The 12,130-nt window shown below is 39.3% G+C and overlaps 2 protein-coding genes across 2 annotated transcripts; both read left to right on the top strand.

Annotated features, from left to right (window-relative positions):
• The first annotated feature begins 455 nt into the window (after positions 1–455).
• Positions 456–3,091, top strand: LOC103412824 (inositol 3-kinase). The gene is made up of 2 exons (XM_008351349.4): positions 456–1,768; positions 2,631–3,091. The coding sequence occupies exons 1-2, from the start codon at positions 911–913 to the stop codon at positions 2,925–2,927; spliced, it is 1,155 nt and encodes a 384-aa protein (XP_008349571.2). The 5' UTR covers positions 456–910; the 3' UTR covers positions 2,928–3,091.
• A 1,109-nt stretch (positions 3,092–4,200) lies between these two features.
• LOC103447403 (SMR domain-containing protein At5g58720) lies at positions 4,201–10,537 on the top strand. The gene is made up of 11 exons (XM_029088233.2): positions 4,201–5,136; positions 5,329–5,354; positions 5,612–5,725; positions 7,113–7,174; positions 7,872–8,104; positions 8,375–8,451; positions 8,525–8,581; positions 9,014–9,081; positions 9,176–9,282; positions 9,560–9,630; positions 10,116–10,537. Exons 1-11 carry the CDS (start codon positions 4,557–4,559, stop codon positions 10,236–10,238), a joined length of 1,518 nt encoding a protein of 505 aa, XP_028944066.2. The 5' UTR covers positions 4,201–4,556; the 3' UTR covers positions 10,239–10,537.
• Positions 10,538–12,130: the final 1,593 nt, after the last annotated feature.

The raw sequence follows: 12,130 nt of genomic DNA, 5'->3' as shown, positions 1-12,130 counted from the left end.
TCAATCTTGTCATGCCATTTATTATTTTTCGAAAGTACAATTTTTGTGAAATATGGTTAGGTATTTATATATTAAAAAAAATATTTTATTTTTTATTTATATTTTTAAACGATTTTTTATAATTTTTTATTAAGTTAATTAATTTGGACTGTTGGATTTCAAAAAAATGAAATCCAACAACTCAAAAGTGGACACGTGATCCTTAAGATTGTGACTTTTTTTTTTTAATGCTGGAATGTGCGCCCACATGCCAGCGGCAAAAAAAAGAAAAGAAATTCACATGGTTGATGTCATGTTAACGTTAGTCTGGCGTCATGTAAGTTAGTCTCTTGCTCAGTCCATTATGTACTGAGCTCAAAGTTGGCATTCACTTGGCCAGCCTATTGGAACACATTTGTTAAGGATGGAAGTGCTCTTATTTAACATCACGTGTTCTGCGTTCGATTATCGATACACAGGGGAACTGAGATGCCTCATTACCATTCACGTGGCATGGGATATTTTGATACAAACACAATCTGTTTTTTTAATAACACAATCCTTGTTATTAAGATACAAACACGATCTTAATTACAAATTATAGCGACAATTCCCAATGGTCCCAACCATCTTTCCCTTTCCGCGCAAACCAAAGTAGCTTTGAAGGAGGGCCGTCAGCAGCAGTCACCGTCCCTCCGTCTCGTCCCCTGCCATTGATTTCCCAAGCACTATATATTCTTTACGACACCTGCACATACAAAAGTCCAAAACTTCGTCTTCTTTCCAGTCATCTCTTTCTCTCTCTCTCCCCTCATTTCTTCAATGGTGCCTCTCAAACCCTAACCATCTTCTTATTCTTTGTTTTTCTCACCCATGATTCCAAAACCCACCTGCGGATCACACAATCGAATCCAAACCCGCCAAACGCCACATGGGCCGAGACGGGAATCGATCCAATTCAGCTCCCCGGGTCCTAATCGCCGGCAACTACTGCCACGACGTTTTAATCAAAGACGGTGTCGTTTTGGCTGAGACTCTCGGCGGGGCCGCCTCCTTCATCTCCAATGTATTCGATGGAGTATCCGTTCCCTACGATTTGGTCTCCAAAGTCGGGTCGGACTTTGCTTACTCTGTCCCGCGTGACCCGATTGTCGTACCCGATTGCAAAACCACTCTCTTCCACGCGCATTTTGATTCCGGCGTCGGCGGTGATGAACGTCAGGACCGGGTTCTGCAACGGGTAAGAGCTTGCCACCCTATTAGGCCCTCGGATCTCCCCGACTCGAGGTTTGATTTCGGAATGGCGGTTGGAGTCGGCGGCGAGATTACCGTTGAGACGGTGGAGAAGTTGGTTGAGACTTGCGACACTGTGTTCATGGACATTCAGGCTCTGATTCGAGGGTTCGATGGAGTCGACGGGACTGTGAAGCTTGTGGGTTTGAAGGAGAGTGGATTCTTCCACCTCTTGCCTCGAATTGGATTTTTGAAGGCGTCGGCTGAGGAGGCATTGCTTATGGAGGTGGAGGAGGTGAGGACGCTCTGCTGTGTTGTGGTGACGAACGGGAGGCGTGGGTGTAAAGTTTATTGGAGAGACGGTGAGGTGGAAGTTGCGCCTTTTCCGACGAACCAGGTTGATCCGACGGGCGCAGGAGACAGTTTCCTTGGTGGGTTTGTTGCCGGGCTTGTTAATGGCTTGACTGTGCCTGATGCTGCATTGCTCGGCAACCTTTTCGGATCACTGACTGTTGGGCAAATTGGATTGCCCAAGTTTGATTCCAAGTTGTTGCAGGTGTGTCTCATTTTTCATTGCCATTGTTGTCTTCCTGATTGCTTCGGTTTGGATTGTGGGATAGTATGTAGATTTATTCAATGGTATAAAACTTATGCCACTAATACTGTCTATAAAGTTTTGAATTCGTATTTCGATATGATAGATTTGGCTAACTTATGTTCTTTTATATTGAGCGATTATTATAGCCGGATCATGTTGTTATGCTGCTGAAAAAGTGCATATATCTATGTGAAATTGTGGTTTCCAATTTTTGCTTTCTCTACCTAGACTAAAAATATGATCAGTTTCCAACTTGGGTGCATCGGCGAATATTAAATTAAATGTAAGTGAGATGTTTCCATCACATATTCCGCGATGGATTGTGAAGATAAGGTAGCTCTGAACATTGTAGTTCACTAACAGATGCTAATGGGAGAGACCTGTAGTCTTCATTCAGTCATCTGCAGAACTTAACTTTGCGTAGGAAATGTGACTCCATGTTCTTTAGCGTGACTCATGAAATATTTTGCTGTTTTCAGTGTCTTCGTAACAGTTATGAAGTATATGTTGTTTTCAAGAAATTTCACAGTAAAGATTGATACTGAGGTCTTATTGTATGAGCACTTACAAAAATCAAGAATATTTACGCGTTAGGCATGTGTCTTTGCTTATAAAAAATGCAATAGAGGCGAACAAGTTCTGGTGGAAAGGCTGATTATGTGGTCGTATTTGTGCTCACACTTATTCTGTTGTAGATTTTTATCTCGTAGTTGTCGTACTACCTATAACTACGAAGTTTTCACTAATTGTTTCAGTAGTGAGCGGAGGTTGTTTTGTTTAACAAATATCTAATTGTAGTCTCTCACCTTATGTCTTGCAGAGAGTTCGTGAAGAGGTGCAGAGGAGAAAAATGCAGTGCGCTAATTGCCACGAAAGAAAAGATGACAGGTTTAGGTTTGTGAACATAGAAGGACATGAGCAATTTCAAGCATCCCTAGGAGCAGCTAAGCAGACAACAAAGTGCCTTGCTCAGGAACCTCAATGGGATCTGCCAAGTTCTCCTCCCAAGTCAATGGAACAGGGTGTCCTCCCTCAATACGCGACACAGCCTAAATTGTTGCCCGTCTCTGTCAATGAAGAACCAGTTCAAATCGTTGACACTGCCGGTAAGCCATGATTCTCGTCAGTGTACCTGTAAATTTCCTCATCCGTAACCTTACGCGGGATTGCGTCATGTCGAAGATGCGTGTATCTTTACTGTTTAGATCAATGTAGAACCCCAATGCAAAAATAAAAGAAGAAAAAAGTTGCTTTCTCTGAGAGAATTTTTACTCCTTTCCACTCGTAGTTGCAATTACTAATGAGTTCGATTGCGTACTGGCAAAAGGTGTAAATTGTGCCGGGCCTATCCGAGCATTATACGGGCTTGAAGGACGGAGTTGTGGCCCATTAAGCTGTAATCAGTTTGGGGTTCGGTCCATCACATAGTGTCGGCAAAAATAATGGGTGTCGGCACAAACTCATTATTTTTTAATCATGACCGATGATTTCATTTAATTTATTCAGTTCGATGGCCTAGTACAAGAAGTGTGTGAGAAGTTACAAATTATGAAACTGATCTCGTAGAATTGCAGAAAATTTTAAAATTGATATTGCATTAAATGCATGAATTGTGAAACCGATTTTGCATATTGATATTGCATTAAATGCATGAGTTGTGAAATTTATTTTGCAAAAGTTTATAAATTAGTATTTACGGATCTAATATCAGTTTGAAGTTTTCATTGAGGGTGTTAGTTTATAGTTTTGGCTAGGTTAAACAATAGGTCTATTTAGATTTTTGTCTTTATAAATAAAGCTCCACTAGTTTTGGGTAGGTTAAACAATAGGTCTATTTAGATTTATGTCTTTATATATAAAGCTCCACTAATTAAATTAATCAGCAGTAAGTTTAAAAAGTCGATTAATTTCCACCACGTGTACGCTAGCAACACCAGCAGTGAAATGATTGGCTGGCCCCACAGATTCCCTAATAATCCGGAAAATAGTTTTGTAATATCCAACAGATCTTCTTTGGATTGTTTTTAGGAATTTGTAAATCGTGTTCGTTATATAATGCAATCAGTTTTTATTAAGTATTGTTTATATTTATTTTTAAATAAAAATATTTAAAATAATTTTTAACCGTACGATTTATAGATTTTCGAAATCCTCACAAGAAAGATTAGGCGGGGATCCATATTCTTTTAATATGATCAAAATGGATTCTCGGATTCTCACCAAGAAAATCTGATGAAAATTTAGATTCTTTCAATATGATCAAAATAAATTCTCGAAATCCTCATAAAAAAAATCCAGCAAGAATCCAAATTTTTTTAATAGGATCAAAATATAATGCGATACATCACACGTAGTACTATATACATTTCGGGACTCATTTCTTCTTAGTTAAGTAACTCCAAAAAGTCGTCCCCCAAATAAACCAACAAACAAATAAAACATGAATCCCTGTCAACCACTCGCCAACCCCCCACCCACCCGGACGGCTCACTACTACCACTACCTCCTTTTATTTCGGAAATCCCTAAATTAGCCATATCCCCTTCTCTAATTCTCCGTTTCTACCCCTGCTCCGCCTCCCCAACCTGGGGTTTCTGATCTGATTCCTCGTCCACCGTCCGGTTTCAGAAACCCTATTCCTCGCAGAAGCTCATATCCCCCAACCGAATTTTCGCGCCAGGGTTTTATATCATCAGTCGGCATCGTGACGGAATCCGGTCAAACTTTAGCTGTTTCAGCTGCGGCGATGAAGCACACGAAGAGGAGGAGGAGGAAGAAGAGCTCGGCGGTTCCGACGCCGGTCGCCAAGGAAGACGAAGAGCAGAAGGTGATCCGCGCGCTTATGGAGGTTTTCTCGTCGGTATCGCTTGACGATGCCACTTATGCATACCGAGAAGCCGATGGCGACGCGGGCAAGGCCGCGGAGATTTTGGAACGGGCTGTGGCTGAATGTTCCGAAGAGCCGTTCACGAGCTCCACAGCGAGTGGCGTTTCTGGATCGGACGCGGCTTCGAGTTCGGGCTCGAGCTCGGGTTTGGGTTCGTCGGAAGGGTTTGAGTCGGGTTGTATTCAGAATTTGGTGAGCGAGAAGGGTTTAAGGGGTAAGCAGAAGAGGGTTGTGGCGGCCGCCGGAACGGTATCGACGGTTTTGGGTAAGGAGTACGTGAGCTCGATTCCCAGGAGGGGTCCAACGTCGTCAGAAGTGACGAAGCTGAAGGGTTTTGGTAATGGAGGTGCTGCTGGGCAAGAGGAAGCTGAGCAGTTTCTTTGTTCTATGCTTGGAGATGAGTCTGAGCTGAGCTTAGCGGTTGTTAGAGACGTCCTTTGTATGTATCCTCTGTTAGTTTATTTTTATGTTTATGATAATATCATTTCGGGGGTTTTCGGTTTCTGTACGAACTACAATTTGCATACTAACGAAAGCGATGAATTAAGGATGAATTGTCTTTTGGTCTGAAAGTTTGCTTTGGTGTGCGTTCAGTGGAAATATTGTATAACCCGAAATTTTGGTTTTGCAGTTCAGTGTGGGTATGATGTTGAAAAGGTACTAGGAGCATTGTGAGTTGGAAAAGTTATCCTTTTTTTTTTGGTTCTCCTCTAAGTGGCTGCCCTATGCCAAGGAAGATGAGTTAGTTGCGGTATAGAGTTTCTATTATGTTTCCGTCAGTGCTTAAGATGATTGCGGAACAATCATCAGGTTTCACGGGCATTTTAGAAACTTGGTCCGAATAATGAGAATCCGTATTTGAACCTATAGGTTGTTGCTGTTGTAGTCTGATGATTATTTATATGCTTCTTCAGGCCTTGGATGCATTGCTTGAGGCCTCTTCCTCGTATGAACAGTCCAGTAGTAGTTCTAACTATATAATGTTTTTTAAGGAAGATAATAGACATCCCTTTGAACAGTCTGACACTGTAAGTATATATATATATATATTTTTTTGTGTTCTTAAATGTGTGAAGATAATTGTTAAACATAATAGTGAAAGTTGTGCTCTTAGTCGTTTTCATTGTGCGGAACATTTATTTGATAGCTCACATGCATAGTTTGAGTTGTTTGAATTATGAGTTGTAGAAAGAACGCACAGTGGATATTTGAAAAAGAATGAGAAAGGAAGATCAAAAGGATAGAAACTACTAACATCACAACCGTAGGGTTTAGAAATCACTCCTAGGGTAAGGTTGCATAACACAAACCTAGATAGAAGCAAAGCTCCAGCAATTCTATTAATCTTTAAACCTGTACCCAGAGAGTTACAAGGATGTGATTTATAAAGATTTAAACCTAAAATCCTTAAAGAAGGATATAATTCTTGTAGAACAAGGAAATTGAAAGACTAATAGGCCTGCTGGAGCCAGCATCCTGTATTTTAAAACCCTAGACAGTAAAAGTAGAACACCCTTTGCTCGCATGACAGATTTAGGGCGGCCTTCATTTTTGCTCTTCATTTGCTTCTTTTATTTGTGTTTTATCGATGTGAACCATCTTTTGTTTCGTACTATTCAGGACCATCTCTAGATGCTTTCTTGTACTTGTTTATTTTTTGCTGAGAATCTGTTCTTATCAGCCCCTCACCAGAAGTTACTATACTGTGGCCTATGGAAGAACAAAGGCTCCTCTGAATATGGAAGAACAAAGACTCCTCTGAATATTATGCTCTGCTCGCTTCTTTGCAAGTGGGGAGTTGAGTTTTTGGAGGCTGGGGTTGATTCAACTCATTTTAAGTATACATGACTAGTGTGATGTCATTTAGAAATTTTAACCTATCAAAACATCTCTGTCTTTTTTGGTGTATATTGTATTTTTAAATTGCAGCTAGCAACACCACCACCTCTCTCTCCTCTGTCTCTCAAGCACACACATACACATGCGCACAAACAAAATGTACATACAGACTAACAAATAGAAAGTTAGGTTCGGGGTTTGATAGATTAGGACGGGTCTCTTGGTTTAGGTTTGACTCTTTTTAATCAATCGTGGTGCCCCGGATTCATTACACTTTTGAAACAGTTGAAGAGGATGTAGTTATTACCTGTTTTATTTGTTAATAGGACGTGGTCATTACCCTTGTTTTCCAGGGTTTGTGTTATTGAAACTGGGATGTGTTTATGCTGTTGTCTGTAAGAGATTTGTAAGTGGCCTGACACGTAGGCTTATGAAGGATAGTCACTGACAGTGTAGATCATGTTATTTTTTATGAATTGTTATTTGTACATATTTTGGCCTCTAAAACATTTGTGTATACTTGTTTAAATTTCTGTGCTTCATTGCATATGTACTGATGGCATAATTTTGTGATAGCTGACAGATAGGGCATCTGATTGCACTTCGCATTCGTCTGAATATGAGCAAGATAATATATGGTATGCTGGATATGCTTGCAATTAAATTATTCTGATTGACTCTTCATTTTAACTTTAATTTTTCTTGATGAATGCTTAGGCCGTACACTGTAATTTATCCCTATAGATGTATTTTTCTATTTTAATGTAAACTTTGAGTATACATACTGTGAGAAGCTTGTCAAAATGTAGTACTTTCATGGAGTTCTTTGGTCATGTTCAAGTGTGTGGCCATATATGATTTTGATGGTTAGGAACAGTCAACAATGTTTAATACGTTAACCAGCCATCTGGCATCAGGATGTGCACTGTAATATTATGTTCAAACATTAAGAGCCCATGCATTTAGTTACATATGATGCTAGCTTATCATGAGATTGATAAGTGGATTATGTTATTGAAGAATTCACTCATTTTGGTTCCCTTTTGAGGTATTTCCCTGAGATACAGTTGATATTGTCTTCAAACTAGATGTCCAATTGTTTTCAATCTGGATGGTCATAATTTGTTTTTCAGTAAATACATTTAGTTTGTGCTAATTATGGTAGTGAGTATTTCATTCACCATTTAAATGCTATTATGCAGCTTAGCCAAATATGGCACAATATAGATTTTTCTTAGGCCCTTTTTTAGACCAAAATTTGTATCTCAATTTCTTTGGTTCATTGCTTTGAGGATGTTAAAAATATAGAACCTGATGTTGTTTTCTTTGTTTTAGGAATTATTCGAAGGTACTCACTGATTCTGAAGCTCATTCTCCTGGTAGCCCCAAAAGTACTGCAGCAGATCTCTCTCAAAAGGTGTTGGAATCTTTGTTTAACATCTCCAAGAGTGCTGAATATGAACCAAAAACCATGAATTGGAAGAATGTTGCAACTAAATTGCAGTCGTTGGCACCTAGGTATGATGTTTGCACTTCTGGCTCAGCGGAAGCACAGCAGGTCAATTTTGGTACTGAACTTCGAACTCCCGACGCTTCTTTTGCATTTGCATCTTCTCTTGTGCGAGGGATTAATTTCCTTTAATAGTAGTGGTTTATTTTGCTCAGAATGAAGGTTTTGATTTATTTGTTTATTCATTGAATGTATACTATTGTTTTCTTTTTGAATGAACTGTTATCTATCCTACTATAGCAATGCCTTAATCTACCCAAATATGTAAATTTCTATATCTATAGCAATGTCTTATCTTTGTTCTTTCCTTCTTTGTTTTTCCTTGTAGCTCAAGGAGATGAATATCATGCTTTCAGAGGAACTGCAAAGGAGCACTGGGATTCAATGAGGTCCTACTATCAGAAAGTAAGATGATTTTAACACCTTACTTTCAGCGGTTATTTCAATAACTTACTGATGAGGGAACATTTTTCTGCAGGCTGCAACGGCATATTCAAGAGGAGCACGGGAACATGCAGGTTACCTCGCTGAGCAGGTCTGGGCTTCTCTAAAAGCACAATGTTGTTTTGTTGTTTGGGAAGTGTGCTTTCTGTGTATTTAAAAGAATGTTGTGTTTTGAGGCATGCATGTCAGTTTTTGCTATTGATGGTGGAGTGGTTGTCCAGTGTGTTCTCTAGATTTGTGGACTTACGTCCAAGAAAGCAGCATTAAATACTTGGCAATAACTCAAAGTTTGCACCTTGCACATCCATTAGTTTCCCTCTACCAATTTCCTCATCTGCCCAATGGTCTGGGAAAAACCTTACCCTAGGTTGATGCCCCTTGAGTGTTAGTTTAAGGTTCTATTTCCAAGAGGGCTTAAGCCTCACGGACAAGTGTTTTGTAATGTATTTAGTTATATTTTATAGAAAAGAAGTTGAATTCAAGTTGAGATATTAATGTTACCTCTTATCTTTCGATTGGCTAGGCGAAGGTACAAACTAAATTGGCACAAGCAGCTGACGAAAAGGCAAGCCAGGAAATCTTTAAAGCTAGGTTGGTGCAATGATGGCATGAAAATATTCGTTGTCTTATTCAACTCTTGCATATTGGGTTTGTAGACAAACTAAGCGAATGTTCTATTCTGCAGAAACAAGGACATAGAAAATGTGATAACAATTGATTTGCATGGGCAACATGTCAAACAAGCCATGAAACTTTTAAAAATCCATCTACTGTTTGGAACTTATGCACAATGTAAGTGTGTGCAATTTTCTTTTTGCTTTCTCTTTGAACAATTTTAGAGGTCGCACTTGGTGCGATGGCAAGTGCCTTCGCCCATGAGCGGTAGGTCTCGGGTTCGAGACTTGGGAGCAGCCTCTCCATAAATGGGGGTAAGGCTAGCCGACATTCACCTCTCCCAGACCCTGCGTAAAGCGGGAGCCTTGTGCACTGGGTACGACCTTTCTCTTTGAACAATTTTGATCTGCAATTTTATTAGGTATGGTCTATTTACTTGTCTGCTCTGGTACAGCGGTTCAATTCCTCAGGGTTATCACAGGGTGCGGGTCGCATGGTTATGGAAAGTCAAAGCTGAAGCAATCGGTAGGGGTTTTAAATTCTCTTTGGCATGAATTTTTTGGGGAAATAGTGGGGTGCTTGGTAATGCATATTAAATTGATCAAACTGGTGCCCGAGATGTCTCTTACTTTATGATGGTGCCTTTTTTGTATATTACTGTAGTTTTGGTGTTATTTAACTCGATTGTATATTGATTAGGGATATGCTTTTTGGAACGGTTGAACGCTAACGTCTGTTTTCTTTTTGGGAAGTTTTGGAGTTTTCATAACAATTACCGGAGGTTTTATTTTTCTCTTCTTCCCCTGCCATGGGGGTATTTGGCTATAGCGTAGTAAATGAAAGTAATGATCTTTAAATTTTACCTTCCCATCTTGTTATGGAAACATTGTAAGAAGAAATCTTAGAACTGTCCAAAGTATATCTTGGTTTCTTTAATTCGATTATTTGATCTCTCAACTTTATAAATATAAGCTTCGTTCAATATTTTTCTTACCGCTTGCTTTGTGTAGGTCATCGAACTTGCTGAGAATGAAGGTATTCAATGGAGGGAAGAGAATCGAGGAATGGTATTACTCAAGCTAGGTTCACATAGAGAGTTCAGCTTTCAGGATGCAGAGGGTGATCCCGAGTAACCTCCTTTAGCATGGTTTGTAATACCCACCACCGGTTGTGTTTCTGGTTAATGTTGTCAGGCAATAGGGAGTTACTGTTTAGTGTAGTCGCCTTAATGTCGTGTTGGAGGCCAAGTTTACGGATGTCCATATTCATCTCTTTTCTCTAGGTCGCTAAATCATCTAGACGCCTCCATTGAAGAAACTAGCTTAGCTCAAGTTGCTCGTTGTACTTACTGTGTGTAGGGCATGTATATAACTTGAGAAAACTGTGTAAAACTTGACTTAGTTGACAATGACGGGTCGTTTGTTACTGTTTATGGTTTCCTGTTTTGCTTGTGTTTGTCGCTTGAAGTGTGCGAATTCCACTTTATCTCATCAAAAGGCATTTTGACCCAACATATGCTCACAAGTTGTGTTTTTGCGCCGCATGTACAGTAAGGACGGGCTCCTCGCTTGTCAAATTTGACAGATTTGACGACAAGAAGTAAAATAGAACACTTACAGCTCATGGACTATTTCTGTCGTTTTTTAGATATTAAAATGGGAAGTTATACTTATCTCAGACATCATTTTGTCTAAAAATAATACAAAAATTAGAAACGTGTATTTCTTTTCTTATGATGAAAAGTTTTGGTGGTAAAAAACACAAGAAAACACTCGAGCCCCACTGGGCAGTAGTAGCCGCAAAAAGGCATGGAACTCTGCACTGTTGAACCCGCAGTAGAAAGAAAAATAAAAAGAACTAAAAAGATGCAGGCTAAAAAGGAAAGGAGAGGATGAGTTTTTATTTATCTTGTTCCCCATGCACTACACATTGAAAAAAAAAAAAACTAATGAAAAGAGCTTGAAAATTTGGAGTTTTAATGATAAGGACAAAATAAAGGGTAAAGTGAATAGTATCATGTTTGATTTTTTAGTGAAAATATGATTTTTCGTTAAAATGAACAGTACCTTAGGTTTTTTGTTAAAACTCCCTAAAAAAATGCCAGCATGTGGTATTCGAAGAGAGTGAAGCAAAATAAGAAGGAAATGCATGCATGCATGGTCTCCTTGTGGTTATCGTCCACGACTAAATACCATGGTTAATTATTCTTCCATTGTTTTTTATTTATTTTTATTAAAAATTATCCAAGGACAAAGTAGGTTTGAATGGATCAGCTCTGATACCACATGAAGGTCCTTTTAGAGATCGAAACCATCAAACCTTACCAACAAATTTATGCTATGCATGTGCATTAAATGAACATGCACAAACCCTAATGATTTATTGAAAAGGTTCGCATTCCGCTTGCGCGGCAGAACACAATTATATTAACGCTTGAGCTTTAGAACACAGTTATATTAACGCTTGAGCGGCATAGCACAGTTATAGAATCCTCCGCTTGAGCGGCAGAACTCAGTTATATCATTGCTTTAGCGACAAAAGCACTAACCTGAATTTGCAACCATGTTCTGCAGTGGATGAATCGGTTCTTAGGACAATGGTTAGTCTTCTCTTCTCTTGTAATCACGTTAGAGTTCTCTAGTTTTCAATGGGACAAACCAAACTATATGGAACAATGACAGACTACCGAGAAGAGGGACCAAACATTTCTATATATGCCTTGCAACTGGTTCCTCCCATTAAGTGAGCAGTTGCAATAAGTTATCAAAGGAACTCTAACTGCAACATTTAAATTCAAATTTGTTCCTTATATTTCCCTCCAAATGGTTGTTATCCGGTTACAACCCTAATTAAGTCTTACTTTATGTATAGCTCATATTACTTGTGTTATTGCATGACTTGGTGTTTGATCTTACTCACAAATTAAACCTTACAACCACCTCAAGAATTCCCTATCCCAAGTTTTAACCCTTTACTACCCTTTACTACCCTTTAGCCGGACGAGTGAAAGACAACAAATTCATCG

Source organism: Malus domestica, chromosome 11, assembly GCF_042453785.1.
Source record: "Malus domestica chromosome 11, GDT2T_hap1".
Classification (NCBI taxonomy): domain Eukaryota; kingdom Viridiplantae; phylum Streptophyta; class Magnoliopsida; order Rosales; family Rosaceae; genus Malus; species Malus domestica.
Note: the sequence above shows the minus strand (reverse complement) of the source record. Positions and strands in the feature narration are given on the sequence as shown.